This window comes from Schistocerca serialis, chromosome 2 (assembly GCF_023864345.2).
Source record: "Schistocerca serialis cubense isolate TAMUIC-IGC-003099 chromosome 2, iqSchSeri2.2, whole genome shotgun sequence".
Lineage (NCBI taxonomy): Eukaryota > Metazoa > Arthropoda > Insecta > Orthoptera > Acrididae > Schistocerca > Schistocerca serialis.
Window position 1 is genome coordinate 496,455,759 of NC_064639.1, and position 18,963 is coordinate 496,474,721.

An 18,963-nucleotide genomic window follows, 5' to 3' on the forward strand; every position below is an offset into this window, starting at 1 on the left:
GTCCAGCCATCTTGATTTAGGTTTTCCGTGATTTCCCTAAATGCTTCAAGCAAATGCCGGGATGGTTCCTTTGAAAGAGCATGGCTGACTTAATTCCCTGTCCATCCCTAATCCGATGAGACCAATGACCTCACTGTCTGGTCTCTTTCCCCAAACAACCCAACGCCGCCCCCCCCCCCCCCCTACCAACCACCCAGGATGACCCATTGTGGCCGATTACTGTCCCTCCCCCCCCTCCCCCCCCCCCCCCCCTGAGAGAATTTCTGCTCTCATAGACAAATACCTTAAGTCTATTACGTACAGCCTACCATCCATATATAAAAAATACCAAACATTTTCTCCACCGACTCTCCACAGTTCCTGTACCTTTGCCACATGGTGCCCTGTTCATCACTATTTATGCCGCCTCCCCTTTACACTAACATCCCTAATGTCCATGACCTTACTGCTATTGAACATTACCTTTCCCAATGCTGACATATTCCAAACCAACAACCTTCTTCCCAGCCACCATGACCGACTATATCCTCACCAACAATTACTTGTCCTTTGAAGGCATTACCTACAAACAAATCCAGGGTACGGCTATGGGCACCCGCAAGGCACCATCTTGTGTCAAGATGTTCATTGGCCATCTAGAGGAATCCCTTTTAAACACCCAGAATCCGAAACCCTTCGCCTGGTTCAGACTCATTGATAACAACTTTGTGATCTGGATCGAGGGAGAGGACAGCCTATCCACATTTCTCCAGAACCTCCACACCTTCTCCCCCATTCACTTCATCTGGTCCTACCTAACCCAAAACACCTCATTCCTTGATGTTGATCTGCACCTCAAAGATGGCTGCATCAGTACCTCTGTCCATATAAAATCTATCAACTGCCAACAAAACCTATACTTTGACAGCTGCCACCCTTTCGATACCAAGAAGTCCCTTCCATTCAGTCTAGCCACATGTGGCTGTCGCATCTGCAGTCCCTCTCAAAATACTCTGAGGGTATCACTGAGGCCTTTACAGACTGTAATTGTGCTGCATTCTATGTGGGCATGACAATCAACAAGCTTTCTGTCCGCATGGATGGCCACCGACAAACTGTGGCCAAATAACAACTGGACCACCGTGTTGCTGAGTACTCCACCCAGTGCAATGTTCTTCATTTCAATGTCTGCTTCACAGCCCATGCCATCTGGATCCTTCCCACTGACACCAGCATTTCTGAATTTGCGCAGGTGGAAATTCTGCCTGCAATATATCTACGTTCCCGTAACCCTCCTGGCCTCAACCTTTGTTACTCATGGTCCTTACCCATCGAGCTCCATCTCTGATCCTATTCCATCACTACACAGCCCTCTATTCCGCCAATGCACCCAGTCTGTTTACTTCTCTTCTTTTCCAATACCGCCCCCCCCCCTTTACCCATGCAACCTCCTCCCCCACCCCCACCCTCCCTCTAACCTCCCGACTGCATCCAGCTGCCCTACCCTCTCTCCACCTAATCCCTGCATGCTTCCGCAGCAGCATTTTACCGTCCCCCCAGCCTCTTCCTTGCCCCCACTTGGCTGCCTCTCTCCCATCATACACCGCTGATTGTAGCCTGGCTTCAGCTGCCAGAGACTGTGGTCATGTGTGTTTTGTCTATTTTTGACAAAGGACCTCTCGGCCGAAAGCTTATTGTGCGACAGTCTTTTTGTTGTGCCTATCTACAACTCAGCATCTTCACTATATGGTAGGTAGCAAATATCCTTTTCATAATATTGTTACATTCCATCCATTGTTTAAATTAATGGAAAAGACAATCATATAAATGGTAAACATATCGCCAATTTTTTAGAAAATTTGTTTTATTTGTAAACTGAGTGATTCATTCCCCATCGTAGGAAAAATGGCACAAACACAGAGACAGTACTACTAACTTCATACAGAACTTCTGAGAAAAACAAACCGCAGAAAACTTAAGATTTACTTGCATGTCTGAATGAACAGACACAGATGACAATAGACAGCCATCTGAAACCATTTTGAAATAAATTTGCTGAATGTGAATAACTTGGGCTCAGCTATATTAGGTATAGATAGCTGCTGGACGCACATGAAAATTTGTGCCTGACCGGGATTCAAACCCAGATTTCCCGCATATCGTGATAAGCAACACCTAACACAACTGAAGGCAAGTTATTCGCATTTAGTGAATTTATTTCAGTGTATGATGAGAGTGTTAGTGTACATCGAACTCACTAAAGAGTTTTCTTGGAGATCATAGGACTGTCCTTGATAGGTCAAGGGTGCACTACACAAAGGAAGCAGCTACTTGGATAGCAGAGTAATTGTGAAGGGTACATGGGGTTTTTTAGGCTAGGTGGTGGTTTGAGGTCCTCTGATGAATGCTTGCCAGTCGATATGCAGAGAGCAAAATCAGACCTTGTACAAAGTAAAAACACTTAGACTTTCAAAATTTTAACAGTAAATATTTGAAGTATTCGGAACAAAGTTTCTGAATTCATTGCCCTCCGGGAAAGTTGTTGCACTCAAATTGTTCTTGGAACTGAGAGCTGGCTGAAGCCTGAAGTAGAGAGCTCCGAAATATTTGGCAAGATATGGAACATATATAGAAAAGACAGAGTAGGCACAGTAGGTGGGGGCCTTTTTATTGTGGTCAACAAGAATATTGTAAGACTTCATGGTAGCTTACAACTGTGTACCAGACCAAGACTTGAACTTGCCTTTTGCAGGCCAGTGATCTACTAACTGAGCTACCCAAGCATGACTCATAATCTCTTCTCACACCTTTCCTTCTGCCAGTGTCTCATTTCCTACCTTCCAAATTTCAAAGAAGTTGTGCAAAACTAACACTCCTAGAAGAGAGGATATATGGAGATATGACTTAACCTTGGTCTGGGGGATGTTCCCACAATGAATTTTTCATTTTGCAGTGGAGTGTGTGCTGATATGAGACTTCCTATCAGATTAAAGCTGTGCACAAGGCCGGGACTTGAACGTAGGTCATGTGCTGTACTAACTGGAGAAAGGATGTTGTGGAGTGAGGCAAAGTAGGAGATGAGGCACTGGTGGAAGTAAAGCTGTGAGGACTGGTCATGGGTGGTACTTGGATAGCTCAGTTGGTAGAGCACTGGCCCACAAAAGGCAAAGGTCCAGTGTTCGAGTCTCAATCTGGCACACAGTTTTACTCTGTGAGGAAGTTTCATATCAGTCCACACTCTGCTACACCGTGAAAAATTAATTCAAGAATATTGGGTATAACAAGGTTGAAACTGAGTCTATCAAGTTATCTCGAAGGGAGAAAAAGAAGTAAATGAACTCAAGTTAGTTATTAGATGTTTTTACTAGCTGCCAGATTCCACTGTAACAGTTGCAGAATCATTCAAAGAAAGTCTACACTCTTTCCTGTGGCAATACCCAGATCATGCAGTATTAATTGGAGGCAGTCGAGTACAGACAGGGTCATCTGTGGATTCGTTGCAGGTGGTACAGACAGTGAGTTTTGTGAAGTACTTTTGAACATGTTTTTCCAAAAAATGTCTTGAGCTGATAGTTTGTCACCCACATGCAGTGGAAATATTTACAACCCTGTAGCTACAAACAGGCCTCACCTTAAGAACAATGTCAGTCTAGACACAGGGATTAGTAATCATTTTATTATCATAGATGATATCTCAAAGCCGCCTAGGAGAGTATTTTTACTAGAAAGAGTAGATAAGCAGTTATTAGCATCCCACTTAGACAGTGAATGGATACCACTTAATTCCATTATGATGAACGTAGAGGAATTATGGGGAACATTAAAATTTATTGGAGGGGAATCACATTGTAGAGAAGGATGTGCTGAGTAAGTGGATTAAGGATGGAAAAGACACATGATAGTTTAATAATAAAATTTGGAAAATGCTGAAGAACCAGAGACTTTAATGTTCAGTTCAATAAAGAATGTGCAAATGATGAGAGGCGAAAGTTAGTAGAAATTCTTGTGTATATCAAAGGATTAATGTCCAAAGCATACAACATTAATTATCCTACCTTAGCAAAAGATCTTGCAGAGAACCCAAGAAAATCCTGATCCTAGTAGTAGTAGTAGTAGTAGTAGTAGTAGTAGTAGAAATAGAAGAAGAAGAAGAAGAAGTTGCTGGCTTCTGTCCAGTCACTTGTTGACCAGTTTGGTGTTGCAACAGAAGACAACTAGAAGACAGCTAAAGTTTAAAATTTTGCATTTGAGAAATCATTTACACAGGAGGACCACACAAACATTCCGTCATTGGACCATCACACAGACTCCTATATGGAGGACATAATAACAGGCATCCCTAGAATAGAGAAACAGCTGAAAGAGTTAAAAACTAATACAGCCAGATCAGGATGAAATCCAAATTCAGGCACTGGCCCCTTACTTAATTTGCATTTATGGCGAATCTCTTGCTCAGAATGAAGTCCCAAGCAACTGGAAAAAAAGTTCAGGTGATCCCCGTTGTAGTGCTTTGAGAACTTCCGCGTAAATTCTAGAACCACTTGTCCTTCTACCATCTCGGACACATGATATTTTAAAAATAAGTGTGAGAGAATGTACATACTACAGTGACACATGTTTGTGTGTGCAGGCCGGAAAGGAGTCATGAGCACAAGGTAGATGCGACGGTCGAACGGCATCGACAAGTGTGTTTGCCACTCGTGCCATGGAAGCCGTATTGGAACAAGGAGTGTTTATGTATCTTATAGTGTTTTATATTGTTGACTATTGTAACGAGAAAAAAGAAGAACAGTGGAAAATACTTCATGTCTTAGCCCTCAACGAGGCAAGATGTATTTTGGGTCCATATATTACGAGTGGTTCTTAAACCGACTCATTTATAAATGTTAATTAAACGTGTTTCTAAAGCTCGAAATATGAGTGAAATATGAGAAGACGAAGATATTTATATGTGAAATATGAGAAGACGAAGATATTTATATGTGGAATGTGAGAATGTTATTCTGCATAGTCTGAAACATCGTTAACTGGTGAAAACATAAAGTTTGTGTATTTACTCCACACGTTCTATCATCAAAAATCGTTCGAACGTGGTGACCAGTGGAAAGGACTTGATAAAACGGGAATTTTGAGAGGCAATCAAAGCAGAAGATATGATGTGTTGCCATAGCAACCAAGTATAACAAGACAAGAGAACTGTTTCACGGAATCGGATTTCTGCCTAAAAAGTTCAAATAGTGAAGGTTACTAAACACAATAAAAGAGAAGAAGTAAGGAAGATGTAACATTAAAAGAAGAGAGAGAAGATTCTGATGTATTAGACTAAGAAGAAATATGATGAATAATTCATCGAAGATGATCTGTTGTGGGGAGTAAGCAGCTCACACACATTACGGGGACGCAGATGTGGAAACCAACCTAAGTCTGACAACGCCGGCACCAGTCGCTGATGACTGGCACTGCTTCCACATATGCTCACCGACGCTGAAACCAGCATTCAACACTGCTGGCGCCAGTGCTGTTTGCTGGCACTAATTACGCGTCTGTTCACCAACACAGTTAGAAATCTATGCCGGGTGAGTGCAAAACAATAATTGTTTGAGTGTAAAGTTCAAAAGAAACTGTTGCGTAATAGACTGTTAGTATAGTTATTATACACAGTGTAGAATTTTTTGATGATTACTAAATCAAAAACTAAGAGAAATATGAATAATACACAGAGAATTGGGGAAACTTCAGAACAGCCATGGCAATGAAAGTGAGTAAGGAGGTGCCTGTCTGGTCTGAAGTAGTAAATTTAATCAAAGCCCAAAGGGCAGATTCAGAGGCTTGAAGAAAGACAACTGTAAATCCTCAAAGTCTTAAATTAGACTCAGTAAATACTCAACTAAATGAGAAAATAGATAACCAGGGTGCTTCTTTGAGAAATGAAATAAGTGCGACTTTAAATGCCAAACTAGAAGCTCAGAGTTTACATCTACATCTACATCTACATTGATACTCCGCAAGCCACCCAACGGTGTGTGGCGGAGGGCACTTTACGTGCCACTGTCATTACCTCCCTTTCCTGTTCCAGTCGCGTATGGTTCGCGGGAAGAACGACTGTCTGAAAGCCTCCGTGCGCGCTCTAATCTCTCTAATTTTACATTCGTGATCTCCTCTGGAGGTATAAGTAGGGGGAAGCAATATATTCGATACCTCATCCAGAAACGCACCCTCTCGAAACCTGGCGAGCAAGCTACACCACGATGCAGAGCGCCTCTCTTGCAGAGTCTGCCACTTGAGTTTATTAAACATCTCCGTAACGCTATCACGGTTACCAAATAACCCGGTGACGAAACGCGCCGATCTTCTTTGGATCTTCTCTATCTCCTCCGTCAACCCGACCTGGTACGGATCCCACACTGATGAGCAATACTCAAGTATAGGTCGAACGAGTGTTTTGTAAGCCACCTCCTTTGTTGATGGACTACATTTTCTAAGCACTCTCCCAATGAATCTCAACCTGGTACCCGCCTTACCAACAATTAATTTTATATGATCATTCCACTTCAAATCGTTCCGCACGCATACTCCCAGATATTTTACAGAAGTAACTGCTACCAGTGTTTGTTCCGCTATCATATAATCATACAATAAAGGATCCTTCTTTCTATGTATTCGCAATACATTACATTTCTCTATGTTAAGGGTCAGTTGCCACTCCCTGCACCAAGTGCCTATCCGCTGCAGATCTTCCTGCATTTCGCTACAATTTTCTAATGCTGCAACTTCTCTGTATACTACAGCATCATCCGCGAAAAGCCACATGGAACTTCCGACACTATCTACTAAGTCATTTATATATATTGTGAAAATCAATGGTCCCATAACACTCCCCTGTGGCACGCCAGAGGTTACTTTAACGTCTGTAGACGTCTCTCCATTGATAACAACATGCTGTGTTCTGTTTGCTAAAAACTCTTCAATCTAGCCACACAGCTGGTCTGATATTCCGTAGGCTCTTACTTTGTTTATCAGGCGACAGTGCGGAACTGTATCGAACGCCTTCTGGAAGTCAAGAAAAATAGCATCTACCTGGGAGCCTGTATCTAATATTTTCTGGGTCTCATGAACAAATAAGGCGAGTTGTGTCTCACACGATCGCTGTTTCCGGAATCCATGTTGATTCCTACATAGTAGATTCTGGGTTTCCAGAAATGACATGATACGCGAGCAAAAAACATGTTCTAAAATTCTACAAGAGATCGACGTAAGAAATATAGGTCTATAGTTTTGCGCATCTGCTCGACGATCCTTCTTGAAGACTGGGACTATCTGTGCTCTTTTCCAATCATTTGGAACCCTCTGTTCCTCTAGAGACTTGCGGTACACGGCTGTTAGAAGGGGGGCAAGTTTTTTCGCGTACTCTGTGTAGAATCGAATTGGTATCCCGTCAGGTCCAGTGGACTTTCCTCTATTGAGTTTACAGTTAAATGAAACTTTAAATTCTCAATTGGATGATCAAAATACAACTTTAAATGCTCAAAGTCTTTAGATTCAGGGAATACTCAATTAAATAATAAATTGGATGTTCAGAATGAAACTTTAAGATTGTTAAGTGCTAAAGTGGATTCGCAAAGTAAAGACTTTAGTAATTTATGTGAAGGTATGGGAAATTTTAATACTGGATTTGATGCTTTAACTACCAAAGTAGAAAATTTTAAAATAGATTTGAAAGAGGAATTAACTAATTCGTTAAGCAGTCATGTAAACCAACTGTTCACTGACTTTAGTCAGACACAGAGTAACCAATTTCGGGACTTAGCTAAAAAGTTGGAATTGGATATTGGAGATACATATAATAATGTAGAAGCTGAACTTGGTGAAAAATAAGGATCATTTCAAAGTGTATGTAATGTTACGTTTGATGCTGTAAAACATAGATTACACACTTCAAAAGAGAGTGTTGAGAAACAGGACAAGTTATTACCACTACTTCAATCACAAATTGCAGGCATCGATACTCGAGTAGATATTTTAAAGAGAAACTAGCAACTTAAGGTATGATGAATATAAGGAGCCTGGAGGAACAGGTAGAGGAAATGATAGATGGGAAAGTGGCCATGAGAGTAACCTCCGACTATATGTGTCCAAATTTGTCTTCTGAACTTAACGATGCCAAGAGAGGTAGAGATAATATGGAATAACCTTACCTGATGTTGTGTTGCCTAGTAAAGTGGTGATTGTTTTGTCATGGGAAGACTTTCACACAAAATTTAATGAGAAGTACTGGTTTGCACTTGCTCTAGTGAAGTTAATATCAGATCCATGGGATTCGGGTGGATTCACCTTTATCCCCCAGGGGCATTAACATTCTGATTTAACTGGCGGAGTGACGACCATCAGATCCCGAGTTGTTTTCGGTGTTTCTTCCAAGATAGTATTCCTGCACAGAATTCTCTTCAAATCTTGAACTATTCTATAATCTATTCCTGAAATCTTAAACTAACCTAAATTTTATTTCATAGGAAACTGTATATAACAGTCAGGTAGAAATCTTAAGAGAATCACGAATGAACAGTGATCTCTAGACGAAATAAGCAGAATAAGAATATTATGATAGTGAAAAGTGTAATATGATGGTACTATTTAAACACAGTGATACCTAGACAACATAAATGGAATAAACTGAAAAGGACATTATATTTATGGAAAACACAATATTATATGACTAATTTAAACAACTATTATACAGCAGTGTATAATTTTCTATTTAGTATAGAATATTTTATACCTTTTATGAAATGTGATGTAAATGCGAGGGATTGTATAATTTTTGGAAGGAGTGGGTATTGTACATTAAAACATGATACACCAACACATAAATCATGGCCAACACAGAACACACACACCACATCTTTCAAACAACCCTCACAAACAAGTGTGAATGATTCTTCACCATTTGCTGTTCCATAGGGGTTGCTAAGATTTTCTTCAGGGACATCAAGGGTGAAGGTGAGAATGTCTGTTCTGTATTAGACGATTTAACAACATACCTCCTCTGGCTTCTCACTCAAGTACTGGTGAGGTAGGGATCCTGGGGAAGGGGGATGGGAAGGGTTTCCTGTCTTTGGGAGTATCTTCTTTCTCTTCTTCGATCTTAGCAACCATTTCTCTTCTTTCCTTACTTACTTATCATTGGAGTACCTGCCTATTTTTCCCCCCTTTCCATATTCATTTACTTCTATCACAGAAGTCCTTCATATTCTCTGTGGTTTCCAATAACCTACAACTTATCTCCAAATGATAAGATCGAAGAATCAGGCTGCACAAACACACATCATCATTCACACAAAGGTATATGACAATGCGACACTTGATGGTTCATACCTCTCAACAGGTTCCTAGTTAGTAGTTTCGTTGTTTGTGTACTCATGTTGTTGTCATTGTTGTGGTCTTCAGTCCAGAGACTGGTTTGATGCAGGTCTCCACGCTACTCTATCCTGTGCAAGCTTCTTCATCTCCCAGTACCTACTGCAACCTACATTCTTCTGAATCTGCTTAGTCTATTCATCGCTACGATTTTTACCCTCCACGTTGCCCTCCAATACTAAATTGGTGATCCTTTGATGCCTCAAAACATGTCCTACCAACCGATCCCTTCATCTAGTCAAGGTGTGCCACAAATTTCTCTTTTCCCTAATTCTATTCAATACCTCCTCATTAGTTATGTGATCTACCCATCTGATCTTCAGCATTGTTCTGTAGCACTACACTTCGAAAGCTTCTATTCTCTTCTTGTGCAAATTATTTATCGTTCATGTTTCACTTCCATACATGGCCACACTCCATACAAATACATTCAGAAACATCTTCCTGACACTTAAATACACTCCTGGAAATGGAAAAAAGAACACATTGACACCGGTGTGTCAGACCCACCATACTTGCTCCGGACACTGCGAGAGGGCTGTACAAGCAATGATCACACGCACGGCACAGCGGACACACCAGGAACCGCGGTGTTGGCCGTCGAATGGCGCTAGCTGCGCAGCATTTGTGCACCGCCGCCGTCAGTGTCAGCCAGTTTGCCGTGGCATACGGAGCTCCATCGCAGTCTTTAACACTGGTAGCATGCCGCGACAGCGTGGACGTGAACCGTATGTGCAGTTGACGGACTTTGAGCGAGGGCGCATAGTGGGCATGCGGGAGGCCGGGTGGACGTACCGCCGAATTGCTCAACACGTGGGACGTGAGGTCTCCACAGTACATCGATGTTGTCGCCAGTGGTCGGCGGAAGGTGCACGTGCCCGTCGACCTGGGACCGGACCGCAGCGACGCACGGATGCACGCCAAGACCGTAGGATCCTACGCAGTGCCGTAGGGGACCGCACCGCCACTTTCCAGCAAATTAGGGACACTGTTGCTCCTGGGGTATCGGCGAGGACCATTCGCAACCATCTCCATGAAGCTGGGCTACGGTCCCGCACACCGTTAGGCCGTCTTCCGCTCACGCCCCAACATCGTGCAGCCCGCCTCCAGTGGTGTCACGACAGGCGTGAATGGAGGGACGAATGGAGACGTGTCGTCTTCAGCGATGAGAGTCGCTTCTGCCTTGGTGCCAATGATGGTCGTATGCGTGTTTGGCGCCGTGCAGATGAGCGCCACAATCAGGACTGCATACGACCGAGGCACACAGGGCCTACACCCCGCATCATGGTGTGGGGAGCGATCTCCTACACTGGCCGTACACCACTGGTGATCGTCGAGGGGACACTGAATAGTGCACGGTACATCCAAACCGTCATCGAACCCACCGTTCTACCATTCCTAGACCGGCAAGGGAACTTGCTGTTCCAACAGGACAGTGCACGTCCGCATGTATCCCGTGCCACCCAACGTGCTCTAGAAGGTGTAAGTCAACTACCCTGGCCAGCAAGATCTCCGGATCTGTCCCCCATTGAGCATGTTTGGGACTGGATGAAGCGTCGTCTCACGTGGTCTGCATGTCCAGCACGAACGCTGGTCCAACTGAGGCGCCAGGTGGAAATGGCATGGCAAGCCGTTCCACAGGACTACATCCAGCATCTCTACGATCGTCTCCATGGGAGAATAGCAGCCTGCATTGCTGCGAAAGGTGGATATACACTGTACTAGTGCCGACATTGTGCATGCTCTGTTGCCTGTGTCTATGTGCCTGTGGTTCTGTCAGTGTGATCATGTGATGTATCTGACCCCAGGAATGTGTCAATAAAGTTTCCCCTTCCTGGGACAATGAATTCACGGTGTTCTTATTTCAATTTCCAGGATTGTATATACGCGATGTTAACGAATTTCTCTTCTTCAGAAACACTTTCCTTGCCATTGCCAGTCTACATTTTATATCCTCTCTACTTCGACCATCATCAGTTACTTTGCTCCCCAAATAGCAAAATTCATTTACTATTTTAAGTGTCTCATTTCCTAATCTAATACCCCTCAGCATCACCCAATTTAATTCGACTACAGTCCATTATCATCATTTTGCTTTTGTTGATATTCATCTTATATCTTCCTTTCAAGACACTGTCCATTCCGTTCAGCTGCTCTTCCAGGTCCTTTGCTGTCACTGACTGAATTACAATGTCATCGGCGAACCTCAAAGTTTTTATTTCTTCTCTATGGATTTTAATTCCTACTCCTAATTTTTCTTTTGTTTCCTTTACTGCTTGCTCAATATACAGATTGAATAACATCTGGTATAGGCTACAACACTGTCTCACTCCCTTCCCAACCACTGCATCCCTTTCATGCCCCTCAACTCTTATAACTGCCATCTGGTTTCTGTACAAATTGTAAAAAATAGCCTTTCGCTCCATGTAATTTATCCCTGCCACCTTCAGAATTTGAAAGAGAGTGTTCCAGTCAACATTGTCAAAAGCTTTCTCTAAGTCTACAATTGCTATAAATGTAGGTTTGCCTTTCCTTAATCTATTTTCTAAGATAAGTCATAGGGTCAATATTGCCTCATGTGTTCCAACATTCCTACGGAATCCAAACTGATCTTCCCCGAGGTTGGCTTCTACTAGTTTTTCCATTCGTCTGTAAAGAATTCGTGTAAGTATTTTGCAGCCGTGGCTTATTAAACTGATAGTTCGGTAATTTTCACATCTGTCAACACCTGCTTTCTTTGGGATTGGAATTATTATATTCTTCTTGAAGTCTGAGGGTATTTCGCCTGTCTCATACATCTCGCTCACCAGATGGCAGAGTTTTGTCAGGACTGGCTCTCCCAAGGCTATCAGTAGTTCTAATGGATTGTTGTCAACTCTGGGGCCTTGTTTTGGCTTAGGTCTTTCAGTGCTCCGTCAAACTCTTCACGCAGTATCATATCTCCCATTTCATCTTCATCTACATCCTCTTCCATTTCCATAATATTGTCCTCAAGTACATCGCCCTTGTATAGACCCTCTATATACTCCTTCCACCTTTCTGCTTTCCCTTCTTTGCTTAGAACTGGGTTTCCATCTGTGCTCTTGATATTCATACAAGTGGCTCTCTTTTCTCCAAAGGTCTCTTTAATTTTCCTGTAGGCAGTATCTATCTTACCCCTAGTGAGATATGCCTGTACATCCTTACATTTGTCCTCTAGCCATCCCTGCTGAGCCGTTTTGCACTTCCTGTCGATCTCATTTTTGAGACGTTTGTATTCCTTTTTGCCTGCTTCATTTACTGCATTTTTATATTTTCTCCTTTCATCAACTAAATTCAATATATCTTCTGTCACCCAAGAATTTGTACTATCCCTCGTCTTTTTACCTACTTGATCTTCTGCTGCCTTCACTATTTCATCCCTCAAAGCTATCCATTCTTCGTCTACTGTATTTCTTTCCCCCGTTCCTGTCAATCATTCCCTAATGTTCTCCCTGAAACTCTCCACAACCTCTGGTTCTGTCACTTTATACAGATCCCATCTCCTTAAATTCTCACCTTTTTGCAGTTTCTTCAGTTTTAGTCTACAGTTCATAACCAATAGATTGTGGTCAGAAACATACTATATGTTGAACCATGTATGTAGACACAGTATGTACTAAGAGTATAGGTAAACATAGTGTCTATTAAGAGTATAGAAGAGTATGAAGTATTAAGAAGAGGTTGTGAAATAGATTTTATTTTTACCAGGAAATATTTAATTATAGTGTACATAAAGATGTATACTAGGGCAATGAACCACGAGGCCTATTCATAAAAGATACGGGGGGGGGGGGGGGGGGGGGACACCTGGCATTTGCTAAGGATATAGGGCAGACATACCTGCATGGAGATAGGATGACCTGTGGCCTGATGAATAGGTGAATAGGGATGTTTTAAAAATGGGGCGTACCTACCAAAACTTATGGTGTTTTATATCGTTAACTATTGGAATGAGAAAAAAGAACAGTTGAAACATTGTTAATTATACTTTATGTGTTGGACTTGCTAGAAGCAAGACATTTTCATAAATTATGTGGTTCTAAAAAGTACACTATTGCAAATGTATTTAATCGGATCCGACATGAGACGAGTCAGCTGATTTGCTTGAAATATGCTATGACTGAGGTAAAAGTATTCTTTGAGTACTAAATTATTTCATAAATAGAGAGAGAGTCTTATAAATTCCCGTAACCAGCATTATTCTTCGGAGAAGAAGGTTTTGGAGATTGACAGAGCCGGCAATCCAGAGAAGAAGATTGGCTGTACAGATAAAGTAAGTCAACCGTTGTGACAGAGGTGTGAATTTTGCTTGCAATCCAATGTCACACCGCTTCTTATCGTCACACATCGTTAGACTGCGCATAAGAAAGGTAAAAGGATGGACTCTCAAAATTACAGACTGTTGAACAATTCTGAGTTTGAATAAAACAAATTGTTTTGAGACAGAAAAGCATCTGTCCACAAATTAGCATGGATTTAGAAAGCATCGTTCATGCACAGCTCAGCTTGTTCTTTTCTCACTTGATATCCCACAAATCATGGATTGAAGCAGCAGACGCATCAGATTCCACATTCCTAGATTTCCAGAAAGTTTTTCACATGGTGCCCCACTGCAGACTGCTGACGAAGGTCTGAGCATGCAGATTATGTTCCCTAATACGTGAGTGGCTCCAAGACTTTTTAAGTAATAGAATCCAGTATGTTGTCCTTGATGGTGATTGTTCATCAATGACAAGGATATTGTCAGGAGTGTCTCAGGGAAGTCTGATAGGACTGTTCTTGTTCTCTGTATCCATAAATGATCTGATGGACACGGTGTACAGCAATTTACGGCTGTTTGCTAATGATGTTGTGGTGTATGGTAAAGTATTGTCGTTGAGTGACTATAGAAGAATACAAAATAATTTGGACAGAATTTCCAGTTGCTGTGATGAATAGCGGCTTGCTCTATATGTAGGAAAATATGTTAACAGAGATGAGTAGGAAAAACATTCCAGTGTTAGTAGTGTGCTGACTGACACAGTCATGTAGATTAAATATCTAGTCATATGTTGCAAAGTGTTATGAAATCGAACAAGCACATAAGGATGGAAATAGAGAAGACGAATAGTAGGCTTCGGTTTATTGGGAAAATTTTAGGAAAGTGTATATAAGGGGGTAGTTTGTGTTGTTGCCTCGGATGATGATTGCACGAATATTTTGTCAGGATTTGTAAGCGGTATGTCCTTGAGCTATAGCAATATGTGAACACGAGAAATAAGTTTAAGCAGTTTTATTAACAAAGGCTGATTATAAAACACGCACGCTACCCACACCCATCATCACTGTGTCTGACGTCCTAACACCGGCTAATTACGGTCGTATCGAAAGGCTCCATCGTGAGCTAAGAAAAGAGAGATATTCGCTCCCAAGGCCATGCTAGTTAATACTGCGTGCTGCAGACAGCGGCCACTGGCATGCTCTCTGCGATGCACTCTGGCCGAACACATGTGTACTCACCAAGCAAATTGTCAGCATTCCAGGTAGGTCAGCCGGCGAGCGCGTGTTACATACCATACAGCTGCGCACAATCCTTTCTTCAGTAGCTGTGTCATTGGACTTGCTATATTCGCATAACTGGCTATAAATCATCAGTAGAAATTTGACAATCCCAAGAATCATTGTAATTCTTTCAAATTCTGTGGTTCAGGAAAATTCTTTACATCTTCAGTTAATTTTGGATCAGGTCGAACACCTTCTTTGGTTATAACATGACAAAGATAGTTAACTTTACTTTGTGAAAAATGACATTTGTGTATTGATAAAGACAGGTTTGCGCTTCTTATATGTTCAAAAACAGCTTGTAGTCTCTCAGTATGCTGCTTCATTTTTTCACCAAAAATTATTACATCACCAAGGTAAACAAGTGCTTGTGTTGGGGTGAGCCCTCGTAAAACTGAATCCATCAGGCATTGAAATGTAGCTGGAGCGTTACGAAGTCCAAACAGCATATGAAGATACTTGTATACTCCTGTTGCTGTTACAAATGAAGTTTTTGCTTGATCATCTGGATGCACTGTTAACTGGTGATAACCACTTGTTAAATCACATACTGCAAAAATTCGACATCTGCCCAAGTAATCCAAGGTTTCCACTAAATTTGGTAAGGGGTAGATGTTGGGTGTGGTCACAGCATTCAAAGATCGGTAATCAACACAAAAACGGAACTGTGGTTCTCCAGAAATTGATTTCTTCTTTACAATTACAACAGGCAAACACCACGGTGGGTCTGAAGGATCTCTTGGTTTTATAATTCCAGCTTCTAATTGTTCTTTAATCATGTCTTCTACCAACTCTCTTTGACTGAATGGTATTCGGTAAGGTTTCTCTGTGATTGGGGCTGCATTCCCTGTATGAATATGATGCTGAACTAAATGAGTGACAGGTAAATTTGCACATTCTCGAAATAAATCTGCATACTCCAACAAAACAAGCGCTAAAATCTTCTGTTCATTAGCTGTCAAATGTTCGATCTTCTTCCAAATCTTGTGCTTCAGTTCATTATTAACTTCGTCTCCTCATTGCAGTTTTGTGGTACTGTTACAAAAATCTGTGTTTATAACTGCAGCATTTGTTACCTCATCTGGAATCTGTATTATGTCACTTTTACTTACACTCGACACTTCAGCAACTTTTGTTTGGCAAAACAACATCCTCATTGCTCATATTCGTTATTGTAACCGGGACTTTTGCGACATTCTGTCTCACCATTGTAGCAACACCTACACTTCTTGCAACATAACAAGGCATTATATCCAGTAACTCAATTTTCTCGGATCGCTCAATTACTAACAAAGTTCCTTCCTTGCATTGGGGTGACTTAACTTCAATGTAGATTATCTTTCCTGGGAATTTGCTGAGGCTGATCAATTTGAACATCAACTTGGACAGTTTGAAGTGATGCATCGTTTAGGCGGTCCATTCCCATGACGTCAGTATTGCTGCTCCTTTGAGTACGATCTGAAGAACGATTTCCTAGGTTGTAGTTGCTATGGCCTAGTCTGATCTTTCTTTCTGCGACAAATATCTCTGCCTCATTAGCGAACAAGAAATCAAATCCAAGTACACCATCATAACACATTTTGTTATTTGAAACTACTTGCACCCTTGCTGTGTATTTATCTTTATCTTTATTTCCACCTTTATCTTGGCCTTGGCCAAGAATTAATTTTAAGCTAACTTCTCCATAGTTATGTAGCTTTCCTCCATTTAACCCTCGCACTTTTAATAGCGGCGGTTTCAATTCATCCTGTTTATCTATGCCACACCACATTAATGAGGTCTGTGCTCCTGTGTCAATAAGTAGTTTGATGTTTTTCCCGTGATATACAGCACCTATCACGAAGCCATTTTCGGTCTGATTTTCGCTGGAACTAACAGGAATCACTGTCTCTGGCAAGGGGCAGATGGAGTGGTGGCCCGTACGTCCCCATACTCATTTGAAGATCTGGCAGATTGTCTGTTGTTCGCATTACCTTTCTCCTTGTTGCGACAATCCCTGGAAACATGACCCTGCATCCCGCAATGATAGCTGATTCGATTCTCTTTACAATCCTTACACTTGTGATCCAGCTTATTGCAGATGTAGCATTGTACTGTTGTGTTGAAAACTCTGTGTTCTTCTTTCTGCATCTCATTCAGTTGTCTTAGTGCTTCAATGAAACCAACAGCTGATTCTACTGCTTCCTGAAATGTTTTACATCATGCGAATCGAACAGCTTTGTTTACTTCCTCTCCGAGCAACCCATGAATGAATGTGTCCAAGGCTCTGGTTGGCTTTGAACAACTGAATGCGATTTTCATTTTTATCTTCTACTAAGTCATATGTTTGAGCGTTGATGTTTCGAATTCTGTCGGCAAACTGCTTGATAGATTCGTCTCGTCGCATTCGCAAACTGTAAAGCTGCTGTCTGTAAAATCTGATCGCTTTATTACGTTTAAATCTCTGAATAACAATCGTTCTAAACTCATTGTAATCTTTTGTTTTCACACAATCATTAATGAAATATTGTGCTGCTCCCTGGATTCTTAATTTGGCAACCATTAGCTTATTGGAATCTGTCCATGATCCTAACAGGGCGGCACCTTCAAGTTTACGAAAAAACACTTTCACGTCATCTTCGGGTTTCCCGCTAAACACTGGTACTGCTGGCAATAATGGAAAATTCTTTATTGTAGTTCTACCTGTACTGCATGCTATCATTTGCCAAGTCTTTCGGAATGTTACGCTCGCTTCTTTCTGCTCTTAACTGCTGAATCTCTTCTTGCAGTTCATTAATAACAGTTTGTAGGTCAACATTGTTATTCTGACTGGATTGCGACATTTTGTGTAATTTAACGCCAATGAGTCACTCAAATGTAAAATAAAAATCCATCACTGCCTTTCATATTCTAGCCAAACTGGAGTAGACCAACCTGAATTCCAGCATTGGATGTCCCTGCGTAGTCAGAAGATGTTTATGCTGCTGCTGCTGCTGCTGCTGCTGCTGCTCAAAGTTCACACTGCGCTGCACATCTTCAGGACTGTAGATTTCCAATAATTATCCCCATGCTGACACCACTTCTATAAGGAGGTAATTTGTGTTGTTGCCCCGGATGATGATTACACGAATATTTTGTAAGCGGTGAGTCCTTGAGGTACGGCAATACGCGAACACGAGAAGTAAGTTTAAACAGTTTTAGTAACAAAGGCTGGTTATAAAACATGCACGCTACGCGCACCCATCATCACTGTGTCTGACATCCTAACACCGGCTAATTATGGTTGTATCGAAAGGCTCCATGGTGAGCTAAGAAAAGAGAGATATTCACGCCTGAGGCCGCGCTAGTTAATACTGCGCACTGCAGACGGCGGCCAGTGGCATACACTATGTGTCACACTCCGGCCGGACACACGTATACTGACCAAGCAAATTGTCAGCATTCCAGATAGGTCAGCTGGTGAGCGCATGTTACATACCATATGGCTGCACGCAACCCGTAGACCCTTAAATGTAGCTAATTTATAAAGGAGACTGCATATAGAACACCTGTGTGACCCGTTCAAGTACTGCTCGAGTGCTTGGAATATCCACTGTGTTATGACGGTGTCAAAGCAATTCAGAGGCATGCTTTTGGTTATGTTAATAGGAGGTTTGATCTATACATGGGTATTGTGGAGATACTTCGCAAACTCAAATGGGAATCCTTGGAGGCAACAGGACATTCTTTGTGCAAAACACTATTGAGAAAATATAGAGAACTGGCATTTGAAACTGACTGCAGAACAACTCTGTTGTCATTAATATACATTTCACCTAAGGACCACACAGATAAGAGAAATTAGGATTTTTATGGAGGTATATAGACAGTCATTTTTTCTTTGCTCTATTTGTGAATGGAGGAAGAAAGGAAATGACTAGTGGTGGCACAAGGTACCATTCGCCATACACCATATGGTGGCTAATGGAGTTTGTTTGTTGATGTAGTTGTACATTAATTTTCTGACCAATCTACGTGATGATTTATTCT

The 18,963-nt window shown here is 41.7% G+C and overlaps 1 protein-coding gene across 6 annotated transcripts in view; it reads left to right on the forward strand.

Annotated features, from left to right (window-relative positions):
- LOC126457435 (mitochondrial dicarboxylate carrier-like) overlaps window positions 1-18,963 on the forward strand; it is a 115,266-nt gene that overhangs the window by 15,149 nt on the left and 81,154 nt on the right. The window contains exon 1 of one of the 6 annotated variants that reach the window (XM_050093710.1): window positions 5,289-5,555. The exons of 4 other annotated variants lie outside the window; for them this stretch is intronic. In XM_050093710.1, coding sequence (XP_049949667.1) covers window positions 5,451-5,555 — 105 coding nt within the window. In that variant the 5' untranslated portion in view covers window positions 5,289-5,450. Of the gene's footprint in view, window positions 1-5,288; window positions 5,556-16,791; window positions 18,027-18,963 lie in introns of those variants that run through there. One more of the 6 variants, XM_050093711.1, reaches the window with a different exon arrangement.